Here is an 11,058-nt window from a genome sequence, read left to right as displayed (position 1 = left end):
CACTAGTCTGCAGTGTGCTAGCAGATATCATTGGTTGTAAACTAGATTTAAACACTGTATGGGCAGACTGCACTCGTATGAAAGAAGTGCAGTCTGCCCTACACCCTTCTACTGGGAAAGGCTCATCCTGAATTTGGTATGGTGTGAATGGAAACAAATAGTTGCAATGATCAACAAAACAGCAGCGCCCTGTAGGAACATGCAAGGAAGTTGGCTGCACAACTAAAAGAGTTCTGCAGTACAAATCCGTTCAGGGTGGTGCCTACACAGATTTGGTTCTTTTTTGCTGTCAAATGTTCACATCAACTTGTAACTGTAGCAAAAAGTAAGAGGGCAGCAAGAGAAAAGATGCCGCAAAAAAAAAAAAAAAAAAACATAAAAGCGGCAGGAAAAAAAAAAAAAAAAAAGTACCCCCCCCCCCCCCACCCACCCGCAGGGTAATGTGATAATGTGCTAGAATGCACACTCATGACAGGAATTGCCAAAAAGAGGGATTGCTCCAGCTGCGCACGCTAACGGGGAATCCATCTTCACCAGGTCTTTCTTCCGGGTTCGCAGGCTTCAGGTGTTTAAATGTCTGAGCAGCAATTAAACCACTCCTGCGCATGCAGAGTTACAGCTGCAGTGCAACGCTTTCAATGGAAAACATGCGTTCCATTGAGAGTGCAGTGCGCTGGTGACATTACCTGCTACAACTTAAAAATCTACTAAATGGTGCAAGTTTAGGAGATATTTACTTTATCTACTGGAAGTACAAAAGGGAGTTTACTCCCACTTTAATATACCAAGGTACGATGCTGCTGTTAAAGGTTTAAACAATACAAAAACACAGTAATGGATTTACATTATTTTTTAATAAGCTTTGAAACTTCTTAGAAGACCAGCTTGTGTGGGTACATTCCATTTGACAGTGAAAATTGGGAGCGCAGGTATCCACGAAGCTGGGGCTCTTTCTTGATAAGAGGCAGGAGCTGCGAGTCCACAAACTTCTGATCTGCTTTGCGCTGCTGTGTCACTGCATATTTCTGGAAAAAAAGAATTGGTTCGCATTCATTACTACCAAATTAATAGAATGTCCAAGTACAGTACTGCGTTTTATTTTTTTTTAAACACCAACTGAATGATTTGTACTGATTCAATCATCCTAAACAGGCAATTAATTGAGGTGGAAAACGCACTTAACCTTGCTTAAATACACTGCAGCAGAAGAGGTGTATTCAAAAATGTACACCAAGACAAAGCGGCTCCAAAACGCACACCAACATACCAACGTGCCCCGTGGTGTGCCACATTGCCAATTCATTTTTGGATGTTATATGGTGTTGCCAGCCAGTTGATTTTAAAAGGTCTGCCTTAACACATGGAAAAACCCACACCTGCATTAACATAACCAGGGCACCAAGGTCTGAATAAACCCTTAGAGCAGTGGTAAACTGCTACACAGAACAAATACCCGTGGTGTGCGCTACAAAAGTAGTATTTACTATGAATTCCTCACATATACTGTAAAAAGGTTAGGTTTCGCATTTACACTAATGTATTTAATTTATACTAATTTAAAAACTCAGTTTTTAATGGTAGCATTCAGAAAGCCAAACAAATATCTATTTAGCTAGAGTTCCATGAATTCATCAAAATGACATTTAGGTGTAGCTATTCATGAGTTACTAACATCACTGTATGAAGCACAAGTAAGCCTCGTATATTTGAAATCCAGGTTACTTACTTCCTTCTCAGTGTCAAAAATCTCTCCCTCCTGGTGCTTGGGCTTACGCAGCTTCTTCTTCTTGAAGTAAGAGTCAGTTAAGTGTTTTGGAACTTTCAAACTGGAAATATCGACTTTAGTAGAGGTGGCAATGACAAATCTTTGATGTGCTCTCCTCAGGGGAATTCTGTTGATGGCAAGAGGACCTAAAAATACAATGAAAAACAAAAAATGAATAGGGCACTGACTTTCCACAACACAATAGGATTTTAGCTGCATTAGTCTCTGGATTGCAAAGTAACACCCTAAACACTGACTACTTGAAGCCTGACACTTACCCAGGCCTGTGCTAGTCATTTCAAATAGATATGGCTGTAATGTAATTAAGAGGTTATTTCAAACCTCCAGGATTTCAGTGGGAAGACCAATTGCTATGTTCTTAAAGCCTACAAGTGACATGAACACTTTTTTTAGGGCCTCTAATATGAACCTGTGTTCAGCCTAAGCGGGGCAATGTCAACAATTGGTACTTTGACAGAGGATTCCTGAAATGCAGACAAACAATTTAATAAGATTACCTGTGACCAAGAGGAGACCAGTCTGAAGCTGTTTCAGGAAGACAACACGCTACGGAAAAATAAAAAGCACAAACTTGAGAAAAAAAAAAAAGAAAAGAAAAGGAAGAACTTGTTCAAAGCAACAGTCCATTATAAGTATTGCTGCACTGCTCACATGTCCCCAACCCAAGGCCAAACATCTCCACAAAAAGAAAAAAACAAAAACCCTCAAATGCATACATACATATACACACACACACTGAAGTGTTAAACCAAGCTAAATGCTACCCATTTCCCTCCAGCGGGAAGATTTTTTGCATTCCCAGGTCTGCTTAATTGCCACTGGAATTTTGAAGGGATCCCACTCTCCCTGGTGAATTTTGCAGCTATAAATTTGGAAAATGCACGGAATTAGGAAATCTATAACTTCAGGGAGCAAACCCAGAAAAATAGGATAGGTGACCTCACCAGAGTCAAAAATGGGTACAAGATCAATGGAATAAATTCCTCTTAATCACATTTGGGTGGGCTAAAAAAATAACCAAAGATGTGACATATTGCAGAAGGATCACACTCCCCAAAAAGCGTGGATGCCAACATAACGCAGCTCCAGTAATAGCATTAAACTGGATGTTTTTCTAAAGAAAAACCCCACACACTAGCTAGTATTACCTGTACTAAACTAGCCTATTAAGCAGACTGCTCCACCCTGCCCTGTTTCCATCTGCACCGGGCAGTAAAAAAAGCCATGTTGTAGTCTATGCTTCTATTAACCACTTGCTGACCGCCAGCAGTACATATACTGTAGCAGGTCCTAAAACCTTCCCACAATTAGTAAATTGTTCATCCATTTTTGCATTGGTAGTGGATGAAGAAAAAAAAAAAAATAAAAATAAAAAACTGATGACATAAACGTTCCGCATGTGTGAAAGGGGACTTTGATGGAAAGACTGGTTGAAGCAAGAAACATTGCCAATAGCATATTTCACCTATCAGCAATATACATGTGAAGACTTTAAAACTTATTTTTATTTCAGTTATCAGAGCTTATGCAGAATTGCAAAACCAGATTTTGAAACCTTATGAAAACCGAGCCGCCTACACCAATTCCTTTTAAAAGGATAAGTTGACATTTAGTAACACTAAATGTAGCACATGTATTTAGGGGGTAGGCAGAATATTTATTTTCACTTCCTGCTATGTCTGTATGGCAGGACAGGAAAGAACTTTTCCCTGGTGAGGATCCCACCTCAAAGTACATAATATGTATAAGGAAGTGGGAAAGATTTACATGCAGGACTTCTTGGAGCGCTTTCAGAAAACACACGCGATCTAATGGAAGTCTATGACAAAGCTTGGGTAACCTGTAAGAAAACCAATATTACATGTCGGGGGAAACCGCAGAACAGTGTGAAAAAAGGACCTTACTATTTATGTTCCAGGGTGCATTTACAGAACCTTACTAGACCCACAAAGTATGAACAAATTAAAACTACACAACACCAATTACAAACATGAATTACAGATATATCTGTGGACACCAGATCACACGAATCCTTGGATCACCAGCCAGGAAGGAAATAGCACAAGCCTTGATGGATAATGTTCGCTAAAGGCAATTTTTCTTTCCCATTCTATATAGCCATTCATTGCCTAGTCATATTTCCTTTTCAACAACAAAACAGACCTGACTTGGAATTTCAGCATACCTGTGTATAATCTTGGGGAGGCAGTGTTTAATGACTTACGGCTCGTGCTTTGCAAAAGACTGAGATACTGTACCAAAGAGAAACAGTCTGTTCAACCAAGCTACCTCCCTAGCAGTTTTTTTTTTTTAAAGCCTCAGATCCACCTTAAAAAAAACATTCATGCTGTGCTCATACCAAAAAACATGTGGAAAATGCCTGTGATCTCTAAGCCCTCCACGGATGGTTATGTTTTTTGATAACACAGTGATCCATTTTATAGATTCACGTGTATATAGATTCTTATTGTTCACTATTTTATGTAGATGAATAAGTCTTGTAGGATATTTGGAATGCCACTGCCTGCACTACAGATAGATAGAAGATCCCACCCCACAGATATCCTTGATGTCTGATCATGTGGTAAAAGTATACTACGGTAGTTTAGGACAGGGCTTGACAAATTTGCCTGAAATCTAGGAGCCAGCTAAAAAAGTTAGGAGCCAGTTTTTTTTTTTTTTAAACTAACAACCAAGCTTTATTTAATAAAACTGATACTAAATTTACACATAAATACGACTAGAACCCCACTCTCCTATATAGCGCAATTGGATGGAAACAGACTGTCTGTCTCTTTCCATCCGATGCCATCTGATCGGATCCACGGGATGGATAGAAAATAGAACCACCATCCGTCTGTTTTTGGCGGGCAGGGTCAGATGGCGGCAGATTACCGCTCCATAGAGGAGACTGAACGGTCCGATCAGGTCTGCCTGAAAAACTGACAGGCGGACCTGATCAGACAGCCCGTGTGAAAGGGGCCTTTGGCTGTGGCACGGCGATGAGGAAAAAAAAAAAAAAAGATATATATATATATATATATATTTATATATATATATTTTTTTTTTTTAATAAGAATTGAAGAAAAAAAAAGAAAACATTTTTTTATTTTTTTTTTTAATAATTAAAAAAAAAAAGAAAAAATTATTTTTTTTACATTTAAAAAATAAATTAATAATAACCACACTCCCTGTCCACTTACCTTTAAGCAAAGGTAACTGGACAGAGAGATGAAGCCTTAAAAAACTTCCCTCTCTTCTCCTCTTTGGAAGGAGAAGAAAAGGCATTGAGAACATGCATTACTCCCGGCCACCACAAGAGGGCGCCAGTTCCCCTAGCTTCTCATCTCACAGAAGAAGGCCGAAAAGCCGGGGACTAAATTTCTGGACGGCGTGGAAGTCCGTGAACTCGAAGAGGAGGTGGGGGGCGCAAAAGGGACAGGACAGCTCAAGCAGGGCACCCCAGGCGCCAGGTCGCTAATTCTAGTCGCAAATGCGACCTGGCGCCCGGGATTTGTCGAGGCCTGGTTTAGGAACTAGCAAATTCCCAACATGAAGACCACTCAAATCACTAAGAAAATGCTTTCTTCAAGCTTAAAAATAAAAAACAAACACTACCTTTCCCCTGTGACGTCCATTAAGAAGAATCAGCACAGTCCCGGGAGTGATGCTGGAACGCAGATGGCGCTTGTGCTGGCTAAATGGTTTCTTTCCGTGGCTCAACAGTTTGCGTGGAACATCTTCAGTGGGATAATAACGTGGCTAGATAGGAAAACAAAAACACACTGTCAAAAGGACTGACAACTCCCATAAGAACAGCAAATACCTAGATTTCCACTTGAAAATATAGCCATACAGCCATTGAGTACTCTGTTGCGTTAAGCAAAAAGACTGTAGGCTTCATCCTGTGCCCCCCCCCCCCCCATTATATGAAGGGACTGTAAAATGTGGGTTGCAGTGTGCATAACTTAACAAGTATTAAGAGTGCTGAGAGCAATTTACAACAGAGTCTGAATATCCCTAAGTGCCACATGAATTAGCCACTACCTAGAAATGCTTACAATTATTAGGCAGCCTATGGCCATGATAGCCAAGGTTTGGCTAAAATTTTAAAGCAGAACTAAACTTAGGGATGTCAGATAAGCTTTAATAACAGAGCAGACTCTGCATGTCATGTCTATCATAAAGATGGCCTCTCTGCCCGTCAATGTTTTGTTAATTCCAAGTGTTCACAGCCACACATGCCCAGAACAATTCTGTGCTAGGACAAGCAAGCATGTACAAGCCGTTACATCAATCCAGAAAATGTAAGACAGACTCCAAAACCCAGATCAAGTGAATTTGAAAGCACCAGTGAAGCAGGGGACTGTAGCCACTGAATTGATGGAGAAGGTCATTCACTATATTAAGAGTACTGTAATATGCAAATACACTTAAATACTTGCATATTCTGGCAAACACTTTTCAGAGCCCCAACATTCCAAAGCGATTTTGTTCCACTATAGAAAGTGTGTTTGCAAACCCTTAAGTATACCCAGACAAAGGACTGGCCTCAGGCAATACACAGATCTGAAACAAATCCTCTTACATAAGTTGTACTGGTTTATCTGAAGTCTTGTCTACATCTATTTAAAGTTCTGTTTCTTTAAAGCTTCTGTGAAAGTTCAGAAAAGAGGGGGGCAAAGAGCTGAATTTACACTCTGCAGCTCAGTTAGGAGAGCCCAGAGCTGATTTAAAGAAGAGAACCCCCCCTTACACAGCAGACAGGAGCAGAGCTGTCACCATTTTTTTCTTGGTGTCAGGAAACAAATGGTCAGAAGTGAATGATGCTAATAGAGGAAGGATGCAGCAGACAGAGTAAAGACACTTAGTGCTCTTTATTGAGAAGTACATAGTCTAGGGATATGCTTAATATTTACAATTTCTGAGGTTTAAAAAAAAAAAAAAAAAAAAAAAAAGGCACTTACCATTTTGCGCAACTTGACCACGCGGCTGCCACCATTCTTGTCACCACCAACTGTCTTTGTTACCGTAGCCCGAGCCTTCTCTTTCTTCTTTTCAATCTGTTGAAAACAACAGTGTAAGCTAACAAGAATTATAGAAATCAAATTTATCAATACAAAAGTGATGTTGTTACCTTAGTCTCTGGAGCCTTATACTTGCGCTTGTACAAGGCTTTCCTTGCATACATGGCAGATCGGGAATATTTCCCAATTCCACGGGCCAGAACTGGATTGCGGCTGGCATGATGCCTCCTGACCTTCTTCTCAGCCTGCTCTCCTGCCATCTGTAGAAAAAATAAAAAAAAACATGCTTGAGATATACATATATCATACCAGCTGTAATTTCTTCACAAACGATGCAGTGCACCAAAAATGCATGCACCATACCGATACATACAAAACGCAATAACAACCTTGGTAAGAATGACAGGCAATATGGGTCACTATATTAGGTAAACATTTAAACCAGTATAATATTGAAGGAAAATGTGACCATAGCGCATGTAATATTATGGACAATAAGGATTAGTATCAAGTCAAGGGAAAGCTTTTTTTTTTTTTCTTCACTACACAAAAAAGGGCATGGCACTTTTAGGTAGGGCTTACTATGCTCATCCAAGGAAGATGTTAAGTTCTCACCCAACTTTTAGCTCAGCGGCTCCTAGAGGCCTCATCTAAAGAAAATGCTACATGCAGGGAAATGGAGCATTTTCATATTCCAAGCCAAGAAAAAAAAAAAAAAAAAAATGATAAAAGCTGATTGGTAGCTATGGGCAGCAACAAAGAAATAAATGGTTTCGGACGATAAGTGGGAATTCACACTGGCATTATCAAACCTGCATTTATAGGACACGTCTAACAGCATATGAAATGCATTTAATGATTTTCTTATGGTGCCATTCACACTGTGCATTTAGGGCAGATACACATATCCCCGATGCAGTCCTGCTGCACTTTGACAAAGAGAAGCTAAACCACAGCTTTTGTGTGGGTAAGATGCGCTTTCCTATAGACTTCTATGAGGTGCCGCAGTTTTGGTGCAGTTTCAGAAAGCACACCAACGGTGCAGCATGCAGGAGTTCTGCTACGCTTTCTGAACCCACACCAAACAGGAGGTCATAGAAGTCTATAAAGGCAGTGCAGCAAACCTGTGGGTTAGCAAAATGGCAGCAGAGCAATGTGAAGCTGTGTTTAGTTGCCATCAGCTTAGCTGTGTTTAGAGTGTCAAGTCAGATCTTGAACAAAATGCTGTTTTTTTTTCCAAACGTGCAAAATGGACTTAAAACAGGAGCAACTAACCACAGGGGAGAGCGATCTGGGGGAATAAAAGTTAGTTATGTTTTCCAGAATAAGGCCTAGGAATCACACTGAGGGCCAGTTCACACCATAGAAATGCAGTCTGGATGCGTTCGAGGCTTTCCTGCTTGCGCTTTGATGCGTTCCAGTGCATTTTTAGTTGCCGCCCTCCCCCCCCCCCCTTTTTCTTAACCTTAAATAAAGACGTGTGTTCCAGTGCATTCTAGTGTGTTTTTGACATGTTTTACAGTGTTCCAGTACAGTCCAGTGCAGAAAAAAAAAAAATGCAGAATGTTACATTTTTTTTTTCTCCTAGGACTGGAATGCCCTGAAACTGACAGCACTGGCGTGAACTATATAATCTACTATCCATGTTTTTCGATGCGGAAAGAGGAAAAAAAAAAAAAAAAAAAAAAACACTGGTCCGCATCAGGGGAGAAGGAGGCGAGCGGGCCGGTATCGGGGGGAGAAGGAGGCGAGCGGGCCGGTATCGGGGGGAGAAGGAGGCGAGCGGGCCGGTATCGGGGGGAGAAGGAGGCGAGCGGGCCGGTATCGGGGGGAGAAGGAGGCGAGCGGGCCGGTATCGGGGGAGAAGGAGGCAAGCGGGCCGGTATCGGGGAGAGAAGGAGGCTAGCAGACCGGTACTGGGAGAGAAGGAGGCTAGCAGACCCGTATTGGGAGAGAAGGAGACTAGCAGCCCCGTATTGGGGGAGAAGGAGGCTAGCAGACTCGTATTGGGGGAGAAGGAGGCTAGCAGACCCGTATTGGGGGGGGAGAAGGAGACTAGCAGACCCGTATTGGGGGGGGGGGGGGGGAGAAGGAGACTAGCAGACCCGTATAGGGGGGGGGGGGAGAAGGAGACTAGCAGACCCGTATTGGGGGGGGGGGGGGGGGGGAGAAGGAGACTAGCAGACCCGTATTGGGGGGGGGGAGAAGGAGACTAGCAGACCCGTATTGGGGGGGGAGAGAAGGAGACTAGCAGACCCGTATTGGGGGGGGGAGAAGGAGACTAGCAGACCCGTATTGGGGGGGGAAAAGGAGACTAGCAGACCCGTATTGGGGGGGGAAAAGGAGACTAGCAGACCCGTATTGGGGGGGGAAAAGGAGACTAGCAGACCCGTATTGGGGGGGGGGAAAGGAGACTAGCAGACCCGTATTGGGGGGGGGGAGAAGGAGACTAGCAGACCTGTATTGGGGGAGGAGAAGGAGACTAGCAGACCCGTATTGGGAGAGAAGGAGGCTAGCAGACCCGTATTGGGGAGAAGGAGACTAGCAGCCCCGTATTGGGGAGAAGGAGACTAGCAGCCCCGTATTGGGGAGAAGGAGACTAGCAGCCCCGTATTGGGGAGAAGGAGACTAGCAGACCCGTATTGGGGAGAAGGAGACTAGCAGACCCGTATTGGGGGAGAAGGAGACTAGCAGACCCGTATTGGGGGAGAAGGAGGCTAGCAGCAGAAGAGTAGCACTCACTACACAAAGTCAGCCTGTGAGAGATGACTCCGCACTGACAGTCCCGAGCACGGCTGGGCCCTATTACTGTACACGTGCCGGCACAGGACCTCAGAGTGCAGTAAGGGGAGCCCTCATCCTATGATGGGAAGTGGATGAACGGGCCCAGACGTGACAAGTCAGCCGGCCGGGAAGTAATCTCCCCCATATCGGCTCCGGTACACAGCACACCACCCCAGCTAAAACCCCCGGCAGACAGTAAGCGGGCCGGAGACCGACAAACACAGGATTACTTCGGATTCTAGAACACATAACCTCCGCCTGCCAAACAACATCCGCCATTCCTACCTTGGCTGAAAGGAAAAAGAATTAACATCCGGCCAAAGCAAGCATATGAACCTGCCGCGTAACGTCACTTCCGCCGCACGGCTTTCTGGGAAATGCAGTCCTGGGCACTCGGCTTCGGGCCAGGCAGTCAGCCGCCCGTTTTTGACGTCATACCTGAGCGACGGTTTCTGTACGGGACCCGAAATTCTGCGATAAGTGGAGTTCTTGTCCCGGAGCAGTGCAGATTTGTAGGTTTGACTGGCTGTGCTACATTGATGTAGGATTGTTCGGCTGCTTTCTGGACTGGAATACATACGTTTGCTGTTCGGTGTAATTAAATATGGACTAATAGTGACTAAGTTCCGGGGAAGCACCGGCCTTTCCTATTCATGTTACAGAACTGTGTTCAGGATGAAGAGATGGGGAAGCTGTGACTGTCGTGGCGCCGTCTAATGACGTCATCAGTGGCCGCTCGGGTGGTGCTGCTGGTGCTGATACTACTGCAGGCCTTCAACTGGATTACACCCGGATCGTACAGGAAAGCCCAGCGGGAGACGGCCAGGGAGCAGCGCTGAGCGGAGACTGCTGATCGCCATTGGGGAAGGGGCAAGGAGAGCCATACAATGACATCCAGGAGGTGAGACATGGGGGAGGGGAGCAGGGTGCCCTCTGGTCTGTCATTATAAGGAGGCAGGGCACTACTTCATACTGTACTGGCGTCTGCCAGGGGGACAAGTCCTGTACTGGCACAAGTCCTGTACTGGGGGTCTGCCACAGGGACAAGTCCTGTACTGGGGGTCTGCCACAGGGACAAGTCCTGTACTGGGGGTCTGCCACAGGGACAAGTCCTGTACTGGGGGTCTGCCACAGGGACAAGTCCTGTACTGGGGGTCTGCCACAGGGACAAGTCCTGTACTGGGGGTCTGCCACAGGGACAAGTCCTGTATTGGGGGTCTGCCACAGGGACAAGTCCTGTATTGGGGGTCTGCCACAGGGACAAGTCCTGTATTGGGGGTCTGCCACAGGGACAAGTCCTGTATTGGGGGTCTGCCACAGGGACAAGTCCTGTATTGGGGGTCTGCCACAGGGACAAGTCCTGTATTGGGGGTCTGCCACAGGGACAAGTCCTGTATTGGGGGTCTGCCACAGGGACAAGTCCTGTACTGGGGGTCTGCCACAGGGACAAGTCCTGTACTG

General features: G+C 44.5%; 2 protein-coding genes across 2 annotated transcripts in view; one reads left to right on the top strand and one right to left on the bottom strand.

Annotated features, from left to right (window-relative positions):
- Positions 1-837: 837 nt before the first annotated feature.
- On the bottom strand, positions 838-7,094 carry RPL6 (ribosomal protein L6). The gene is made up of 6 exons (XM_082244203.1): positions 6,924-7,094; positions 6,754-6,849; positions 5,405-5,548; positions 2,284-2,332; positions 1,727-1,911; positions 838-1,025 (listed from the first exon to the last, which is right to left on the bottom strand). Exons 1-6 carry the CDS (start codon positions 7,071-7,073, stop codon positions 873-875), a joined length of 777 nt encoding a protein of 258 aa, XP_082100329.1. The 5' UTR covers positions 7,074-7,094; the 3' UTR covers positions 838-872.
- A 3,037-nt stretch (positions 7,095-10,131) lies between these two features.
- PTPN11 (protein tyrosine phosphatase non-receptor type 11) overlaps positions 10,132-11,058 on the top strand; it is a 113,645-nt gene continuing 112,718 nt past the window's right edge. The window contains exon 1 of the mRNA XM_082243776.1: positions 10,132-10,498. Coding sequence (XP_082099902.1) covers positions 10,485-10,498 — 14 coding nt within the window. The 5' untranslated portion in view covers positions 10,132-10,484. The remainder of the gene's footprint in view (positions 10,499-11,058) is intronic.

This window comes from Pelophylax lessonae (genome assembly GCF_965119305.1).
Source record: "Pelophylax lessonae genome assembly, chromosome: 1".
Taxonomy (NCBI): domain Eukaryota; kingdom Metazoa; phylum Chordata; class Amphibia; order Anura; family Ranidae; genus Pelophylax; species Pelophylax lessonae.
This window is presented reverse-complemented; position numbering and strand designations above follow the sequence as displayed.